This window comes from Gossypium hirsutum, chromosome A12 (genome assembly GCF_007990345.1).
Source record: "Gossypium hirsutum isolate 1008001.06 chromosome A12, Gossypium_hirsutum_v2.1, whole genome shotgun sequence".
NCBI lineage: Eukaryota > Viridiplantae > Streptophyta > Magnoliopsida > Malvales > Malvaceae > Gossypium > Gossypium hirsutum.
The window spans coordinates 103392539-103414053 of NC_053435.1; the positions used below are offsets into that span (position 1 = coordinate 103392539).

The 21515-nt window shown below is 29.7% G+C and overlaps 1 protein-coding gene and 1 long non-coding RNA gene across 2 annotated transcripts; one reads left to right on the top strand and one right to left on the bottom strand.

Moving 5' to 3' along the window:
• Positions 1-5445: 5445 nt before the first annotated feature.
• On the bottom strand, positions 5446-7508 carry LOC107886058 (homeobox-leucine zipper protein HAT4). Its single transcript, XM_016809863.2, has 4 exons — positions 7057-7508; positions 6437-6747; positions 6230-6309; positions 5446-6140 (listed from the first exon to the last, which is right to left on the bottom strand). Exons 1-4 carry the CDS (start codon positions 7229-7231, stop codon positions 5801-5803), a joined length of 906 nt encoding a protein of 301 aa, XP_016665352.2. The 5' UTR covers positions 7232-7508; the 3' UTR covers positions 5446-5800.
• Positions 6645-7317, top strand: LOC121211125 (uncharacterized). Its single transcript, XR_005906493.1, has 2 exons — positions 6645-6781; positions 6882-7317. It is a non-coding gene; the product is annotated as an uncharacterized lncRNA (long non-coding RNA).
• Positions 7509-21515: the final 14007 nt, after the last annotated feature.

Sequence of the window (21515 nt, forward strand, 5' to 3'; positions counted from 1 at the left end):
ATTTACTTTTTATTAACATGCATTCGAATTCCACAAATATCACAAATGCATATTTATTTCATCACATTCCCAATCAATTTAATTTTCAATATAACATACATTCAATATTCAATTTCCACATCAATCACATATATCCATATAATTTCAGTAAATTTATCACATACCAAATCAATCCATTTCAATTGTAAAACACAATACAAATAATTCTCACCTAAATTATTTACTATAACATTTAATCAAAATACAACAATTAATAATTAAATTCACTTTTCATTTTCAACCAATGTTCACTCCAATTCAAATAATCATCTCAATGCACTTACTGTACATATTAGATAATAATTTCAACAATTAAATATTAAGATCGAATTATAGAAATACAAATAAAACATTATATCATTTCTAATTCAACGTTTATCAACTATAATCAAGCCTGTTATCAATTTATACACAAGTTGTTCATATATTTTTCCTCCTCCTCTTCTCCATCCACATCCTTAGTATAAATAACACACTTGTAAGTAACATTATCTATAATTTTTACTATTTACTTATATGAATATTCTAGTTGTTCATTTATGTCATAGTCACTAAATTATTTCTATCTTGAACCACAGAACTCCAAATTAAGTTTAGCTAATTTTCCCTGAAACTAGACGCATATATCTTCTTACCATAAAATTTTTAAAATTTTTGGTTTCGCCAATAAGTACAGTTTATTCTTTAAAGTCACCCACGTTCTCCTATCTCAAATTTCTGACCCTTCTACACTAAAAATTAATCATATCCTTGTACAGGGTTCGAATGATCTTTATGTTTATTTCTCTTGGAAATAGACTCATTCAGGGTTCTAAACATATAAATTTAAGCCCCTAATTATTTTTCTTCAATTTTTTATGATTTTCCAAAGTCAGAACAGAGGAACCCAAAATCATACTAACATTGTCTGACAAAATTTATTATATCTCATGATTTACAATTCCATGCTAACATCATTTCTTCTATAAGAAACTAGACTCAGTAAGCTTTAATTTCATGTTTTAGTCATCCTCTAATTCGATTTATACAATTTTTGGTGATTTTTCAACTTCATACAACTGCTGCTGTCCAAAATTATTTTATGTAAGATGTTAACTACCATTTTGCCTCTAAGCTTTTAATAAGTGACAATTTCATCCCTGCTCAATTAACCTCTCAATTGAGCTAATTTACTCAATTAATACTTTATTCTATTACTTTAAACTACTTTATAATCTTAGAGATTAGAATTTTATCACTAAACTATAATTCTAAACTTTTTCACCATTAGGTCCTAAAATCAATTTTCACCAATTTTACTTAATAAAATCATCATATATCAAAATTAAAGCTTCAAATCTATGTTTATGCATCATATGCTTCCAGAACTCATCCATAGAAACTTTAAAAATTAGCCATGAAATCAAAAACTAATGCCATAGTAAGTTGGACCCAATTGTAAAAGTCCAAAATATTAGAAATTTTAAGGAGAAAGCAAGAATTAAACTGACATGAAACTAGAGAATGAAAACCAGATTTAATCCTCTTCTGTGGCTGTTTTTCAGCTGAAGAAAATGAAAAAAATGAAGAGAATTCTAGATATTCCAATTTGGTCTCATTTTTATTTAGTTAATTTTGGTAATTTTCTAATTTTGCCCTTATTTCACCCATTTCCCGATTTTTCTCAGCTATTGTAGCCCAAAATATCTCCTTTAGGCTTATTTTCACTTTAGGTCATTCTTCATTTGACAATTGAGCTATTTAATCCTTTTAGCAAGTTTTACACCTTTTTTCAATTTCGTCCTTTTTATTTAATTAACCACCCAAACATCAAAATTTTCTGACCAAATTTTAATACTATCTTATTGACACTCCGTAAATATTTACAAAAATATTTGTGGCTTGATTTATAACATTGAGGTCTCGATACCTCTTTTCCTCAATTTCTTAACTTAATAAATCTTTATAAAACATAAAATTACTAATTCAAAAAATCTCTCAAAAATAACATTTGGTTTGTAATTATTAAATAAATAAATTTCGAACTTATTTACTGAATTTAGTGGTCTCAAACCACTATTTTCGACATCATTGAAAGTCGACTATTACAAACACGTTTGTGTCTCAAGCACTGTGGGCAATCGAAATAGGGACACACGGCCGTGTCTAGCCCGTGTCCGTACCTGTGTAACTCTCTGACTTGGGTCACATGGTCAAGTCACACAACCGTGTGAGCATACTGACTTGCATTAAGAAGATACAGGGGACACAGCTGAGACACGTGCCCGTATCTCTACCAGTGTGGACAAAAATAGGCAATTTTCTAAGCCACATTTCTCACCTAAATTGACACAAATCTAGCATCAACAATTTATACATCAACAAGCCATAACAAGGCATTCAACATAAGCTAAAATCAAGTCTTAAACATGTATTATTACCACATACAACTAATATACCCATAGGTACCTCAAATGACAACTTAAAATTATGTCCACCAAATATTCAAACTTACCTAACTAATTTACCTAACCAAGTTGCCAAAGTTCACTATAATCAAATACATACATACATATCTCACTTATACTAACATCACAATTATACCTTAATCTCTTACCAATATGTAGGTTAATTATATAAATAAAATATTATTTATAATATTTACATAAATTAAACTTTGATCAAGACCGTACAAAAGCCTATACACGTCATATAAACCATATTTAACGTTTCAAAAACTACGTACCGAGATAAGTTGTATAGTGTGACTTGAGTATTGATTCGATTGCCTAACCATCCGAAAAATCTACAAAGACATTAAACAATACAAATAAGCTTATTGAAGCTTAGTAAGTTCGACGGGTTAAATAAAAATCTTACCGAACTAACTATAATAATAATTTAGGTATTAATAATCATCCATGACAATTTCCTATCATTTACAACTTCAATCGATAAATACATTCGTATTCAAATCAATACAAAATAAATCACATATCTTTCAATTTTTATAAATAAATCACCTTACTGAGATTTATCCATTCGAAAAACGACTTGTGGATAAGAGTACATTGTTAATAGAAGCTCATAAGAGCTGGTTCTCCCAAATAAGTCAATAGAAGCTCGAAAGCTAAACAAAAGCTCGTAAGAGCTGATCCATCCAATTATGCCAAACAGAAAGGAAAACACGAGAATTCGAAAAAATGCTGAACCTTGGTTTACATTGGAATAATCCCGATATCTCCCTCCAATACCATCATACACCAAATCACAAATGCACTCAAATCTTGTGTTCAATTCAAACCGAATAACCATTTCAATATTATAATTAAAACAATAAATTATTTCTAACAATAATATATATAATACCAATAATTAATTTATACAAATGAAAATTTTAATCGTACGAGCTTACCTGGACTGAATTATAGTAATTGCAGAAGTTCAAGGACTATTCCACTATATTTTTCCTTTTTCACGAGTATCTACGAGATCTTGATATAGAATATAAAAATTACTCATTTATTAGCATATATCTCATTTCCAATTCATTTTACAATTAATACCCTTTATTTTTTGAATTTATGCAATTACCCCAAACTTTTACAGTTTTTGCAATTTAATCTCTTAATTAGTTAATCTATCAAATTAACTAATTTTCTCAATCAATAATCTATACAAATATTTTAGGCCTTCATAGAGTCCCTAATAAACCCAAAATTCATTATCAAATCCTAATATTTTAACATTTTTACAATTTAATCCTAAAATCAATATTTAACAAAATCACTTTATAAAATCATCATACAACACAATCAAAACTCTAAATTCATGTTATTTCAAAAACATATAATATTTATCAATTTCAACTTCCAAATTTTTTTATAAAATAAAAAACGAAGGTACGGTTTAGTTGGACCTAACTGTAACAATCTCAAAAACATAAAAATTACAAGAAACGGGTAAGAATTGAACTCACATGAATCAAAAATATGAAAAACCGGCTTAAAGCTCTCTCTCCTAGAATTGCAAAGAAAGCTTTAAAATTCAAATTATTGTTTTAATTTCATCAAAATTACCATTTTGTCACTCCATTACTTTATTTTATTATTTTATCTTCATATGTAGCATCATCACTTTAATTTAGGTATATTTATTACTCAAGTCCTTCCTTATTTATTAATCAAGTAATTTAATCACTTAATTATTATAATTAGCAAGTTTTGCATATTTTTCAATTTAATCTTTTTTTAATTAATTATCTATTGAAACGTTAAAATTTTTCAAAGAAACTTTAATACCACCTTAATGACACTCTAAAAATATTTATAAAAATATTTGTGGCTCGGTTTATAGAAACAAGGTCTAGATACTTCACTTTCTAAAACCACTTGACCTAGGGTCTTACCACTCGAACCTAAAAAATCATTATAAAACATAAATTACTAATTCAAAAATATTTTTTTAAAACCATATTTGACTCGTAAATATTAAATAATAATATGTACGAACTTACTCGCCGAATTTAGTAGCCTCGAAACCACTATTTTCGACACCACTAAAAAATCGAGTTGTTACAAGGGTGATATCACGTGATTTGAACTCGTGTCAAATAGGTGTTTATTAAAAGCTTTCAATATAAAGTGAGAAAAGATCGTATGAAACAGGGATGTCAAGTCATTTTGTATCCATTTCCAATTATTTAATGACATTTCAATAATTTTTTCATGTCATTAATACATAATTTTAGTAATTTTTTTAACCTTAATCTCAAACCCTGAACCTAAAACTCGACTCAAATCTTTAATGAACCTTAGTTCAAATTTAAGGTTTGACTTCAAGATTAAGATTTGGATTCAATGTTTAAGGTTAAAAAATATGTATAAATGATATGAAAAAAATTATTGAAATATCTAAGATGTTTACATAAGAATTGCCAAGTGATTTGATGTAATAGAATGATTTTATATTATATTTAATCGGTATCACCAATATTTGACAGCTAACCATACAATATTAACATTTTCAAAACCATTTCTCTATAGCTTCCGTTTTCTTTTCAATTTTGAAGTTATTGGGTGACTGCAAAAGAGGTCCACGTTTAACATCAAATGGATTTGTGTCACATCTAGTGTACTTGTAAAAAGGGTGCACTTAAAAGTGGGCATTCAATACAACATGAAAGAAGCGAATAGCTTAATCTACAGATTTACTGGCATATGTATGTAACATGGAAGAATTGAATATAACCTGTCACTAATACAACAACATCCGTGACAAAAGATAGGAAGAAAAATAAACCGATCCGAGTAAAAGTTTGATAATGATAATCATACTAATATGATAGATCAAAGTTTTATAATTATAAAATACGTAATTGATTGGCCCCACACAATCCCAAAGCTCTAAATTACGAAGGAAAAAAAATAATACAAAAAGAACAGATTCCTTGTAGCTTTAAATTGGAATCTGTAACACAAAAGATTTTTGCATTGCTTTGGTCAAAATTTAATAACTAGACATTTTGCACTCTACTTTACACACACGGTTTGATCTTTCAACCCCACTACTGAAATTGAAGGAGGAAGATGTAATTAGCATCACCAAAGATTAAATTAAACTAGTTAAATATGTCAAAAGCTTGGTTTGGGTCCAATAATACAAAACATCAAGACCCACCAAAATCACATTCTAACCACCATATCTTCTAGACCCTAAAGACTAAAACTCCACACATGATTTCTTTTGCGTTGACAGGAATGCCCTTGTTCATGGGTTGTAATTACGATCGAGGACGGAGAGCATCCAACGGTCTATGAGCGGCGGATGGAGCCCAAGGGTTGATGTGGAAAGCTCTCTGATGGGTTTGGGCTAGTTGATGATGGGACCGTGGATCAACGGTGGTGGATGATGGTGGGTTGGGTGGGACCGCAACCCTCTCACATGATGTGCACATGGTGAGGGTAGTGGGTGGGGTCATTTGCATGTAGAACTGGGTGGAGGAAAGTTTCAGCGCTCTCAGCTCCTGAACTTCTTTCTGCAACCGTTGGTTCTCCTCCGTCAGATTCTCACAGCATCTCTTAAGGAACTCACAGTCAACCTCCGTTTGCTTCAGCTTGGTCCTGCATAAACAATTTTCAAAGTCATATTTAGTACATAATTTAAAACTGAAATTACATAGTTACCCCCAAAAATGGAGGAAATCTCTTACCTTGCCCTTCTGTTTTGAAACCACACTTCGACTTGTCTGGGTCGTAATCCCAGCTGCTTAGCCAATGCTAACTTTTGTTTCTGCAAAAGATAGTAAAATTCAACAACCCATTAGAGACTAAATTTTCCATTTTTAACTTCTCGTATACTTTTCTTAGCAGCCAAACAGTAGTTTTCATATGAAAAGTTTCTATTTGAATTTACTTACGGGGTTGAGAGTGTTGTGTTCTTTAAAGTTTTCCTCGAGAATAGCAGACTGATCTTTAGAAAGTCTAAGCTTTTTTCTCGAAGTGTCGCCATCTTCTTCGTCGCTGATTCCACGAGATGACGATTTTTCGATCTCAAGCTCGTCTCCGTTGCCTTCTCTTTCGCTCCTTTTTCCACTCACGCTCGATATCGTGCTGTTCGGAGATGAAACCCCAGCTTCTTCTTCACAATCTGCCGTCGATGGCAATATGTTCATGTCGATTCCTCTAAAAATTGACCCCATCTCCGCCCGGAATGATTCCAAGTTATGATCTGCGTGCAAAAAAACCATTTCATATAAATAAAGGTTAGAGATTGTTCTTTTTTTTCCATGGAAGAGATCTAGATAAGAAAAAAAAGTAGCAAATTTAGAGGCTTTTGTTTTTTTGCATGTGAAATGAGAACAGTGCAGGTGAAAACTATTGCCAAAAAAAGCTACGTCAAACATTGAAAAAGCAATACAAAAGCATTTATAAGGGGAAAATGATACTGAAGCATCGTTTGTTTCTCGGGAAAAAAAGAAGAGATCTGAAAGGTGATATATGTCCCATGCAAAGACAGAAAGTAGGAGAAGAAACAAACCTGAAGGAGGAGAAGAATCATTCCATGAGTGTTTGTTAAGGGTTAAAGTAGAAGGAGAAGAGCAAGAATTAGCAGAGGAAGGAACAAGCGAAGGCCTAAGATTTCGCTGTAAAGAGTGGTGATTCTGAGGGAAACTCAAGCTCAGACTCAAACCCAGATCTTCTTTTTCCGCCATCTTTGATTTTTTTTTTTTTTCTCTTTTGCCAAACACACTTTTTTCTTGTATGTAGTTTAGATTGTCGGGTGTGAAGAAAGGAGAAAGAGAGAGAGAAAAGTGATAGGTAATGTAAGAAAGATGGGCAAGGAAATAGAAGATTATATAGAAAGAAGAGAAGGAATGGTAAGAGTTCAATCATGACTGGTTGTCGGGAGGCCAATTATCTCAATCATGGCTTTTGTTCCCCAAAATAATACCTTAATCTGCTGCTTTGTCTTCCACCTCCACTCTTTCTCTCCCTCATTACTTTTATCCCTTTACTGTGGTAAATGGTTGAGCTTTTTCAATTATGAGATTTTAGATTTTATGTTTTCATCTTTTTAAATTATTAAATTAAAATTATTATCTAATACATAGAGAAAAGCTATGTACATAATTTTTTTTTATAATTGTGCTTGTGTCGAATCTAATTTCTTGTATTTACAATATACTATTTTTATCATTGGATTAAAAAATTATTAACTAATTTACTCAAATTTTTTTAAATAATAAATATTGAGGCTTCAGAATATTTTGGAGTCACATTATAAAATTTAATGCACCAACTATAAATGATTGAAGATTTTGTTGGATTCTCTCCGATGCTTTAGACAAGTAAAATTCATTAATATTAAATATATTATAATTGCAATTAATTTTAAAAATAATAATTAAAAAGACATCAGATAAGGAGGTTATTAATGGAAAATTAATATGAGAATTTGACCTCCTGATTCACTTAAATGTAACACTTAAAAAAATTCCTAATTTTCGTTAGTAAATGTATAATTGTAATTATATTCTCAAAATATACCTTGATTCAGTTTATTAAGCTTAATTAGGAGAAACAGAAATTTGCAAGGAATTTAATGATAAATATTTTTTTTCGTTATAGAATAATTTTCTAAAATATATTCGATTCCATTTCATGCAAGATTCCAATAGCATTATTATTCATTCACAGCTTTGACTATAGTAAATTTTAGAAATTTTAGGGAAAAAAAAGACAATGCGATTATTGCATAATTTATTTTAAATTTATTATTGAATATATACAATGTATAAATAAAAATATTTGAATTCTTTAAAATATTAAAATTTATTTTTGAAATAAAAATATAAAAATGTAAAAAAAAAAGGAAAATCAGAGATATACTCTCATGTTTTGTCTTCCGAATCCCAACCAGAAGGACCAGAGACAATAGCAATAATGTTATAACTCTGCATTGAAACCCAGTGGGTCATAACCCACCTGAACACCGTACTCTCCATGCCCTCCCTGCCTCTAAACCAACGTCCTTGATCCCGTTTCCTATCTTAATCAACGATCATGATCAACCCAATAGTGGGGCCATGTTATCTTGTGCTGTATATAATTGGGAATCGATGCCATTGATGCTTTGGACAACCATCAAATCATGAGTAGATGGTGATGATTGGAACCAGACACTAGTCTAATCATCAGGATGCTCCGATTTCATCCTCTCTCTTTTTAATCACATATTATAACTAATTGAATTTAAAAATTAAAACACAATTATAAATTAAATAAAAATTAAAAGAATACGTGTGATTTTTTTTAAAATTTTATAAACCGTGAATTATATTAAATAAATTTTCATGAGTATATTGTGCGAAAGTTGTTGAAAAATAAGGTAGACGGTCCATATTCAATAGAACGAAAAACTATACAAGATAAGGCATTAGGCATGGTTGAATTAGTAAAATGGGGTCATCATTTGTTTTTTGACTTATAATTTTAAGACAAATTAACCAGATTTTTAGGGAGGAGGTCAATTGTTGTCTATGTAATCAATGGCAATTGTCAAATATCGTTTTCAAAAAAAAAAAACCTTCACCTTTATCTTTGGTTTCAACAATAACCACATGATCTCCTTATTTATTTATTACATGTACATGTTTCACTAAGAGACATAATAATTGTCCATACTATAATAGCTTAGCACTAGGCCCCTACACCTACACCTTGAATTCCCAAAATCATTCCTTTACCTATAATTATGCTACAATTGAGGTTAAAAAATCATTAAATATTTAAATTATTGTTGTATAAATGGAGAAAGAAGAATGTGGGATGAAAATGAAAATGGGAAAAGGACCAAAAATAAGTAAGGTAAGGCTTTAAATCATGAATGAAAAAGAGATTTGCCTTAAAAAATGAATTATTAATGAAGACATGGGAAAAACATCCGTGACCTTCCCGGAACTCAGAACTATTGTTTTTTAAGGAATGTAGAGAAACTATGGCATTCAATAAATCAAAACCCTTAATCAGATGGATCCAAATGCATCGGACGGGTGATAAAAGAGATTAAAACTAATAATAAAAAAGGTGGGTCCTTTGACATCATGTCGGGTGATGATTGAGGGTGCCCCCACGAGAGTGCGTGAAAGCTGTCCCCACGTGTCTACTATTTACTTAGGACCCTCTTCAATAATACTTCTACTGTACACTCTCCGACATTATCCATCCCTTTTTTTAAAAAAATTTAAAAATAACAATTAAGTCATAAAATGATTTACGGCCCTCTTTTTCCCCACTTTGTTTTGGTCTTGCCCTCTGCCCTTACCAAGCTTATTCCACAATGTGATAGGCACGTGAATTTGGTCCCACTTTCCTTTCATTTTTCACATTTTTTTTGTTAGTATTTTCTTATTTATTAAGAATAAAAACCTCAGAAAAATTCATTACAAAAATAATCAAATGAAACCAAATTCGTCAATGGTGACTTTGATTATTGGTTAAAGCGATGTTTTATAGTATTTAAATTCAAATCTTATCATTGTGTATATACCGAGTTTCGTTTAATTTTTCTTAATTTTTCATTTGTTATGCTTTTTTATTAGTTTAATTTTACATTATATTAATTGAGCATATATTTATATTTGTATTGTATTCGTGAGTGTATTATATTTATAATAGTGAAACTTAAATATACAAAAAATTTAATTTAAAACGGTTCAATCAAAGAAAATCTATTTAACCAGTTGATTCACATCTTTTTTAATTAACTTTAAAAAAAATAATTAACTATAAAAATGAGTTGTTTTCAACTGTATTCATAAATGCTACCTGATACACTATTCCAAGGTACCCATTAAATGCAATTGTACCAACACCACACCCTTTTCATTTTTCTAAGTTTATATTCTTATTTTTATAATAAAAAGTCATTTAATTTTTTTTTCATATTTTCTTTCATGAGTTCTTTAAAATTCTTCATATTCAGTTTCTATTTGTGTTTAGTTATCCTTTCTCGAGTTTTTCAATCCACTAATGGTGGCATGGCAAGCCAAGACAATAACCACCTATGAAGCAAACATTGGTCACGGACTCTCCCTAGGTGTGTCAAGCGGCATCAACAGGTACTGTTGAAAATAGGCCATTTCGTAAATAAAATTTTTTCTTGTAACGCCCCTAATCCGAATCCGTCACCGGAATAGAGTTACGGAGCATTACCGGAGTTACCGATTCATTTATCAAATATTTCATTAATCCGATATCTTTTCTTTTCCACGTTCAAGTCTCGTATTCAAGTCATCTGGATCTTTATAAAGAAATTTGATCGTCGTTTTCATTTATTTCATGTTATAATACATTCAACTAATGCTCTAAACAAAATTATCATTTTGCCCCTAAACTTTTAATTAATGACGATTTCATCCTTAGGTTAAAATAAAATAAAATTATTGCAATTTAATCATTATTTCCAGCCGTTATTCTCACACAAATTGATAACAACCTATGAATTCTATAAAATGTCAGAATTTTCTATAATTTCAACAAATTTCAATTTAATCCTTAAAACATGTTTTTCCCTGATCTTGAGCTAAATTAATAATTTCATTCAATTTTGTAGTTTAAATAATAAAATAATCCATTTCATGCAAATTGGTCATTTCTAACATTTTTTTTACAAAATTGCCCATAAAATTTTACTTTTATTCAATTTAGTCCATGAGCCTAAAATATACAAATTAGCCATGCTAGCTGAATATTCATACACATTTTCCTCCTCCTCCTCTCCATTCCACATCCTTAATTTATATAACATGCAACAAGTAACATTATCAATAATTTCACTATTTACTTATGTATATTCAAAACTGTCCATTTGCGTCATAGTCACTAAATTATTTATATCTTAAGCTACAGAACTCGAAATTAAGATCCGCTAATTTTCCCTGAAACTAGACTTACTTATCTTATTACCATAAAATTTTCAAAGTTTTTGGTTTATCCAATAAGTACAGTTTATTCTTTAAAGTTGCCCCTGTTCTACTGTCTGACAGTTCCGACCCTTCTTCACTAAGAATTAATTATCTCATCGTACGAGATTCGGATGATGTTCCCGCTTATTTCTATTGAAAATAGACTCTTTAAGGATTTTAAACATATAATTTAATCCCTTAATTATTTTTCTCCAATTTTTTATGATTTTCAAAAGTCAGAACAGGGGAACCCGAAATCATTCTGATATTGTCTCACAAAACTTATCATATCTCATGATTTACAATTCTATTGCTTACACCGTTTCTTCTATAAGAAACTAGACTCAATAAGCTTTAATTTCATATTTTATTCATCCTCTAATTATATTTCTACAATTTTTTGAGATTTTTCAAAGTTAGACTATTGCTACTGCCCAAAACTGTTTTAGTGCAAATTGTTGATTTTCATTTTGCCCCAATTTTCACAGTTCATACAATTCAGTCCTTACTTAATTAACCCTTCAATTAAACTAATTTTCTCAATTAATACTTTTCCTAGGCATTATAAGTTATTTCATAACTATTGAAATTCAGAATTTCCACATAAAACTCTAACTTCAAACTCTTTTACAATTTAGGTCCCAAACATTCACTTTCTATTCAATTCTTTCAATAAAATCAGCATATAAACAATTTAAAGCTCTAATTCTATGTCAAATCATCATATACTTCCAGCGCATATTCATAGAAACTTTCAATTTCTTTCATAGAATCAAGAACTAATGAATTCAACAAATGGACCTAGTTGTAAAAGTCATAAAAACACAAAAATTTCAAGAAATAATCAAGAATTGAACTTACTTGCAGTAAAAATATGAAAAACCAGCTTAAGGGAACTCTTCCATGGTGTTTTTCCTGATGATAATGCAGAAAAATAAAGAGAAATCTAGATAATTCCACTTTAGTCCTAGCTTTATTAAGTAAATTTTGCAATTTTCTAATTTTGCCCTCAATTCCCCTTATTTTCTTGGTGATTTCATGCTCTTGCCGTCCAGCCCAAATAGACCTTGGGTCTATTTGCCTTTTAAACCCTCTTTCTTTTATTATTTAAGCTATTTAATCATTTCTCACAATTTTGTATTTGATACAATTTAGTCCTTTTTGTTCAATTAGCTATCAGTACTTTAAAATTTATTGACGAAACTTTAATACTAACTTATTAGCACTCCATAAATATTTATAAAAATATTTATGGCTCGATTTAAAATTCCCGAGGTCTCGATACCTTTTTTTCAATTTTAATTATTTTAATATATATATTTTTAGTATATTTCACTATTTCAAAATTTTTCCTAACTTCACATTTAACTTATACTTACTAAATTAATAATATTTCCTACTCATTTGTCGGATTTAGTGATCTCGAATCACTGTTCCAACACGACTGAAAATTAAGCTGTTACATTTCTAACCATTTTCGTAATTAATCAAAATTTTCATGTTATTTCTATAAAAAAAGCAAAGTTAATAAGTATAAATATCAAATAATATATGTTCAAACTATAATTTTATCATTGAAAACTAAAACATATTCAAATTAATATTGGAACTGACATATATATTAATTCAATGCACACTGTAACATATTAAAAATCAAAATATAAATAAATCGAAATTTAAACTTAAAATAACCCAAAAAAACAGCTAAAAAATTTTTGATCTCGACCCTAATTACCAAAAATCCGACAATCCCAATATTTTAGCCACCATGTGAAAGTATCGTCGGCAAACTATTAACGTTTAATCATTATGTGAAATTAACTGATTACGAAACCATCAGAATTGAACTAAAAGTCATTGTCATTGAACTGTTCCATCATCGTGAAAAACAACTAATACATGTGAAAGTGTCTGTAGCTCTCCAATTTGCCCGAATCATCCACAAATGGTATTTTCATTATCCAACAATCTTTCTCAATAATTGGAGTGGGGGAACCCTAACCCCCTTACCCTATATCCCTACACTCTTTCATTCTGTCCCATGTGATTCTCACGTGAAAAAGACCCCCCCCCCAAGGTTGTTCTCAATCAAGTTGGTTTTAGAATTTTCTTTTTAGCTATTTGGTGTTGGTATCTTGTACTTATATTAGATCTCGATTAAAATTAAAATCAAATTAAGTTAAATTCTTGTATGGTGAATAAATTTTAATAACGTTTTTTTATTTATTTACAATATTTAAATTTAAAATTTTATTTAAAATAATTTTAAATTACTATTTATTCAATTTAACAAGAGATAATGTAAAATTATAGTTTGGAAAAAGAATTTCAAAAGATCCCAATATTAATAATAGCTCAATGATTTATTGTGCGGTTGGAATTTCAGCTCAAACATGTAAATGTGTTTAGAACCGGTCCCTTGGTCACTTTTATTAAAACTCTAGCGATTAGACTTTTCGTTTTATCTAATGTTTGGTAGTGAGAAATATGGGTCATAAAAACCGATGAATAAGACTGCCAACATGCATCCAAATAAAGCATCAGTGATAGTCCTCATCAAATAGAATCTCAATCTTTGTGTTGTTTGATTTTCTGTTACCAACTAGCTTAGCCCAGTAGTCCCCATTTGCTCGTTATCATCATATCATCCCTAAGGCAAAGGCTGTCATTCCGTCGGGATTTGTCATCCATAATAATTATTGCATTTATTTTTAATCAAATCTCTATATATTGGAAAAATAAAACTGGGAATTGATAATTGATGCTCAAGACACAAATTTTCAAACACCTAACATCATATGCATTTGATTAATGTTATAAATTGCATAACCGCTCTATGCCACTACCTGATTTCGATGGTACAACAAACCTTGTCAACTTCTCTTTTCTTTTTAATATTAAAATTCAAGTTTTACAAATAATTTTATTTGACCTCAGGTAAATTATCAAAATAGTTACTTTTATTTGTTTCAGGTCACATTTTAGTTACTTATGTTTAAAATGTTATGTTTTAGTCATCTACATTAACGTGTTGTAATATTTTAGTCATTGAACTATTAATTACCGTTAACAATATAACAGTAAGCTGATGTGACACGTTAAATCATCATTTCAAATAAAAAATTTAGGTTAAATTATACAATGGGTCTTCATAATTTTTTCCTTTTTGAGCAATTTTAATTTTTTTTCTTTTTTTTTTCCATTGTCTTCTGTTTTTTTCTCTGGTTTCCTCCATCTCTTTTAAAGTAGTTTTTCTATATTTTCTATTTGTTAAAACTAAAAAGAAAGAAGGAAAGGAAAATAAACAAATAAAAAGAAAAGATTAAATTGGTAAAAAAAAAGCATAGGGACTAGTTTTAACAAATGAAAAACATAGAAAAATTACGTTAAAAGAGAGGAAAACAAAGGGAGAAGCAGAATAGAATGAAAAATAAATAATAATAAAAGAAAAAAAGTTAAAAGAACATAAAAAATTAAATTGCTCAAAATGAAAAAAATATGGGGATTAATTGTATAATTTAATCTAAAATTTTTGTTTAAAATAATAATTTAATGTGCCACATCAACTTACTGTTACACTGTTAATTACAATAAACAAAGAAGTAACAAAAATATTATAATACATTAATATAAATAACTAAAATATAATATAAAATAAATAAAAGCGATTGTTTTGATAATTTACCTTAAAAAATTATATACCGTGCGTTTATTATTTTTAGGATTTTGGATGACATGCATGCTCGACAACATCCCTGTCAAATAGATTAAATTACATAACATGTATAGTTAAAAAATAAAAAAAATAAAAAAGCAATGATTTGAATTGTATGGTGAAACCGTAAATTCAGGAATGAAACCCTTAACCATGGCACATGTTTCTGGTTGCCCTCTCGTGCAAGTGGGATCTAATAATATTAATTTGTAAACTGATTTAGCAACAATCTCCCTAATAAATTGTTATATTAAAATTAAGCAACATCTTTCCAAATTATTCTACTTTAGAGATTAGAGATGTATTTTTGAAGGAATATTTAAGTTAATTAATAGTTTCATGATTGGAAGACTCGTTATATAATATGGTATCACTAATTGAGTCGAAAACAAGATTTAGTGTTTAGCATTTTGAAAGATATGCAACTTTGCTTACATAATAAGTATAATTAATCATTAGCCCTAGATGCTGATTTGATGTTTAACTATTATTTAAACAAATAATTCAATTATAAGACTACTTAGTTAAAGTACCATCGGTACGTTTTTCTATATTAAAAAAAAAGAAAAGAAAGTGTTTACCATATACAGTGATATTTTTCGTTATGAATAATATAATTAATTAACAGAATTCTGTACAAAGTTTTTAAGAATAAGGTTGCTGATTGCTTAATCAAATTATGTTCTTCTAATAATGTTAACTTAGTTAATATACAAATAATTTGATTTAAGACAGTGTGTAGTTTTTTTTTTTTATCCTCTAAAATGGCATTTTTACACAATAAAATTCCAATTTTAACATTCAAAATTACAACTTCATCCTTTTGCCAAGTCTGTCAGTCCCTCTTTGGCATGTTAAATGGCATTTCTAAAATAGCTTTATTATATTGACCTCGGGAGTCGGTTGCACTTTCCTTGGCAACTTGCGTGCGCCTCTATTATTACCATTCATGTGTTTTCCACGTGGCGCACGAATTTTCATACACAGGACAGTAAAAGCACACGTGTATTCCTTTTACGCAAACGTGCATTCACTTGCTGGATTCCCCAGTCAACGGTCAAACCTAAATCATTTTCCTCATTATTTCCCCAACCTCCTTTTGACTTTCCATTTGAATCCGTCATTTAATGGTTCAGCATTCCAACATCTCCTACCCGTCGGATGATCGCCAAAACCAATCCCAGCCGTTGATCATGTGATTTCTCGTATCTGCAAGTGAATCCCTCCAAAAAAAAAAAACAAACAAACAGCTGTTTCGTTTTAGGAATTTTTTCCTTTAAAATTATTTGATACCGCAAGTAAAGATAAAACAAGCAACCTAAATAAATTTTGATGAACTTTTATGTTTTTAATACGTGAATTTAAAAAGGTTAAATAAATATTTGTTTTGCTCACCTAATTAGAAAAAAATATAATTTAATCATTAAATTATTTAAATATGTGTATTTTAATTACTGAATTATTTAAAAAAATTAAATTCAATTTCATATTAAGGAATTTTTTGTTATAATAATTCCGTTCAGCTAGCTTAAAGTAATGATTTAATTATTGATACGATGGGTCAATATTGATCGACAAGTAAAAGAATATATTTTAAATATAAGTTAATCTGATAGTTAGTGCTGGAGATCGAAAAAAAATTATTTCAATTTTGATTCATTAATTCCTGAAGTCTAAACCTATTTCATGAAAAAAAATTAAACTATAAAAGAAAAAGAAAAAAAACTTTCAACTTATTAAAGAGCGTGAATAAAAAAAGTTAAATATTATTAACTCTAATATTTCAATAATTTTAATAAAAATTTTAAATAATTTAATAATTAAATTATAAAATTTTTAATTAAATGAATAGAATAAAATTCTAATCGCGGTAAAATTTACTCATTTAAAAGTGTACACGATGATAATATTTCTTCTTTTTCTTAAATCGTATTTAGTGGGTCCGACATGTCGACCAAATTGACCGGTTAAGCTAGTCACCATGTGATTAACGGGTAAGCAAATCATGTAATCAAATCGGGTGTTTCCTTGTATCGATGTTAAAACTTGAGTTGGAATGCACGTGTGAAACGTACTAAATAAATTGACATAAGTATCCTTCTATTCATAATCTTTTATATGGCATTCACGTGCAGGGTTAAGGATATCAGTTGGAAAATAGTTGTACAGGATCTTACGTGGGAAGCATATTTGCAAAAGAAAATGATAGCACATGATTATGTGATGATTTATTAGAAATTAAGAGTATTTAAATAGCATCAACATATAGTGATAAGATTTTGATGTTGAGTTTTTAGACAACTCATCTTTTCTTGTCAACTTGATACATAATAATAATAATTGGAAGAATTTTAATGTAACTGAAGTCGAAACCCCATGCCAAACCTTCCCTTATAAAATAAAATGAATCATTATATGGATGAATGATAAATATTTGCTTTGTTGTAAACACAGTCCTTTTGAGTAGCTTTACAAATGAGGATGTTTCCCCCATGGGGTTGGAATAAAATAAGAGGGTTATTTGGGGAAGAACATGGTCAACTTGTAGTTATTAAATTTTGAGAATACAGTCTTAAGCTGGCATGAAGCTTTTCTTTATGAGGGTCCAAAATTTGTTACACTTTTTCTACCTTTTAATGAAACCTGGTTAGCTTTTTCACTTTCTTTTTACAATGTCTCATGTGGTTTAGGATACGATACCAATAAATAGATATCTATAAATAAATTTTAAAAAATAAAATCTGTATTTCTTTTTAAATAATAATTTGAATATTGTAAATTATATAATTATACTTTCTAAATATTAAAAAAAAGGGGTTTCCTTAGAAACTAATTTACAAAAACGGTTTAAAATTTAAAAATATATAGAATTTTTTAATATATTCAAAGCTGTATCAATCTAAAATTGAGTTGCTACGCTTCTTTTTTGGTGGCTTTATAAATATTAGTTTTCTTTTTAAAAAAATAATTTGAAAAAATATATAAAACTAGTTTTCTGCCACGGGTAATTATATGTATTAATTGGGCTAAATAGGTAATATATATATCGATTTTTTAATTAACCAAGTAGCTCATTTTTTCAATATTTAAGGAAATAAGTCGATTTTTATAAAAATATTTGAAAGCGTGTCTAGCTAGGCGAGCTTTCTGCATAGTTGGTAGGAAAGCTCGTCTAGCTAAGCGAGCTTTCTACTGACATGTCAGGCTAGACGCGCTTTCTCATACACTCTCTAAAATCAACATATTTCCCTAAATCTTGAAAAAATAGCCTATTTAACAAATTAGGAAAAATCAATGTATTTAGTTTATTTAATCTATTAATTGAATTTTATTTAATTATTTCTTAATTTTTTCATAAATATTGTAATGTTTCGTTAATAATATGATTACAAATTTAAAACATAATAATATATGTAATGACCTAAATTCAAAGTTATCAAAACAATGATTTCGTAACCAGAAATTTGATTTAAAGAGAAATTTATCTTAATATTTTTGCATGAATATTGATATGATAGAAAAATCGTAAGAAAATATCGATGCAAAATCTTACCGATTTAGTGGTTAGTTAGAAAAAATAAATTATTGAAGAAATATGGTAAAAGATAGGTATTGAGACCTCGATCTCATAAAACGAATCAAAAATATTTTTATAAATATTTATGAAATGCTAGTAATCTGGTAGTAAAATTTTGTCAGGAAATTTTAATACTTGGGTAGTCAATTAAATTAAAAGGACTAAATTAGAAAATGTGTAAAAGTGGGATGATTAAATAGCTTAACTGTCAAATGAGAAAGGATTTAAAAGAAATTATACCCCAAAATTTATTTGGGTTGGACGGCAAGGGCATGAAATTAGCAAGCAAATGGATGATTTAAGGGCAAAATTGGAATATTGCATAATTAACTAAATAAAATTAGGAGTAATATGGAAATATCTAGATTTCTTGTGATTCCTCTTCATTCTCATCAGCCAAAATGCCATAGGAGGGGTTCTTTAAGCTGGTATTTCATAATTTTTTTACCAAGTGAGTTAATCCTTACCTTTTTCTTGTAATTTTTGTATTTTTATGATTTTTACAATTAGGTCCTACTATTAAATTCATTAGTTTTTGATTTCATGGATGAAATTAAAAGTCACCATAGTTGAGTTCTATAAGTTTATGATGAAATAACATGATATTGAAGATTTAATTTGTTTATGAGATGATTTTATTAGGTAATTTTAATAGAAATTGATTTTTAGGACCTAATTGTGAAAAAGTTTGGAATTAAAGTCTAGTGCTGAAATTATAATTCCCAAAGGTTATAAAGTAGTTTAAATTGATAGAATAAAGTGTTAATTGAGAAAAATCAGCTCAATTGAGAGGTTAATTGAGCAGGGACGAAATTATCATTTATTAAAAGCTTAGGGCAAAAATAGTAATAAACATCATGCACTAAAACAGTTTTGGACAGCAGCAGTAGGGTAACTTTGAAAAATCACTGTAAATTGTGAAAATCGAATTAGAGGATGAACAAAATATAGAATTAAAGCTTATTGAGTCTAGTTTCTCATAGAAGAAACAATTTAAGCAATGGAATTGTAAATCATGATATATAATAAATTATGAGTCTAGTTTTTGAATTGTAAATCAGAAAAGTAAAAAATTTCTTGAGCTAAAATTGGGCAACAGATTGGTATCTGAGTACGAAAGAAACTTTATTCAGTTGAGTAAATATGCTTGGGAATGGGTACAATCAGAAGCCAAGATGTGCAAGCGGTTTAAAGGACTGAATGAAGATATCAAGTTATTGATTGGAATACTTGAAATTCAGGAGTTTGCTACATTGGCTGAGCGAGCTTATAAAGCAGAGGAAGTAAAGAGAAGAAACAAGCTGAAAGGGAAGCTCGGGTTTTCAGCAAAGGACCGATGGGAAAATTTCAGTCATCTTTTGTTAAAAAGAAATTAAAGAAGTACTCTGATCGATCTACTTTTATGAAGGGCTATTTTGAAAAGGAACGGGGCTTCCAACATATTAACTTAAGATCTCTCATTTTGTTTGTGACTAGTATGGGTAGTGTCGGCAGTCCTAAGCCGAGATGCCAGTACAGTAATATAGCTCATTTTATATAATGCCAGCTGAAAAGTGGGGTAGACCACCTCGACCATCCTGTAATGTCAGTGGTAGCCGAGACGCTACGATAGATACTCCAAGCAAGCCTGAGGCACGAGCACCTGCTAGGACATATGCCATACGTGCCAGAGAAGATGCCTCAGCACCCAATGTTATTACTGGTACATTTTCTTTACTTGACACTGATATTACTGCAATAATATCAGTCCACTCGAACTTTACATCTTTCTACAATAATCAAGTCATCGGAGATGCTATCATAGAAAACCCCTGTACAAATCTTCGATAATAACCAGCTAAACCGAAAAAACTTCTCACTTCAGATACATTCTTCGATGGACCTCAATTACAATAACTGAGATTTTACTCGAATCTACCTTGATGCATTCGGCGGATACGATATGTCCGAGAAAACCCACTTCTTGAAGCCAAAATTCATATTTACTGAATTTAGCATATAACTGCTTCTCTCGCAAAATTTGCAACACAATTCTCAAATGTTTTACTTGTTCTTTTTCATCCTGAGAATAAGCCAGAATATCACCAATGAATACTACCACAAATCTGTCTAAGTACGGTCTGAATATCTCGTTTATCAAATCAATAAATACTGCAGGTACCATAGTTAACCCAAACGGCACAACCAGAAACTCGTAATGCCCGTACCTCGTTCTGAAGGCTGTCTTTGGCATATCTGACTCATTTACCCGTAATTAACAGTAGCTCGATCATCAATCTGAGGCAACGGGTGTTGTGGCATCTTCTCTGGCACAAATGGCATATGAACTAGGAGGTGCTCGCACCTCAGGCCTGCCTGCAGTATCTTTCGTAGCTCCTCGGCTACCATTGAATTTACCTGATGGTTGAGGTGGTTTACCCCTCGAAACTGGATTACTCGGTTTCGATATCTGCTTAGCTTCTTTTTCACCCATTTTTGGACAATCTCTAAAGAAACGATCATATAATCTGCATCGGTAACAAGCCCCACTTTTCAGACGGCATTCTCCAAAATGAGCTTTATTACAGTACTAGCATCTCGGCTTAGGACTGCCGACACTACCCATACTAGTCACAGACGAAATGGGAAATCTTGGGTTAATACGTTGGAAGCCGCGTTCCTTTCCAAAATAGCCCGTCATAAAAATAGATCGATCAAAATACTTCTTTAATTTCTTTCTAACAAAAGATGACTGAAAT

Bases quoted from the DNA above. Each gene is read 5' to 3' on its own strand.
- LOC107886058 (XM_016809863.2), bottom strand. From the start codon at position 7,231: ATGGCGGAAAAAGAAGATCTGGGTTTGAGTCTGAGCTTGAGTTTCCCT. The intron at 6,748-7,056 runs GTTTGTTTCTTC...TTTTGCACGCAG, and splicing joins TGATTCTTCTCCTCCTTCAG to ATCATAACTTGGAATCATTC. The intron at 6,310-6,436 runs GTAAGTAAATTC...TATCTTTTGCAG, and splicing joins AACACAACACTCTCAACCCC to AAACAAAAGTTAGCATTGGC.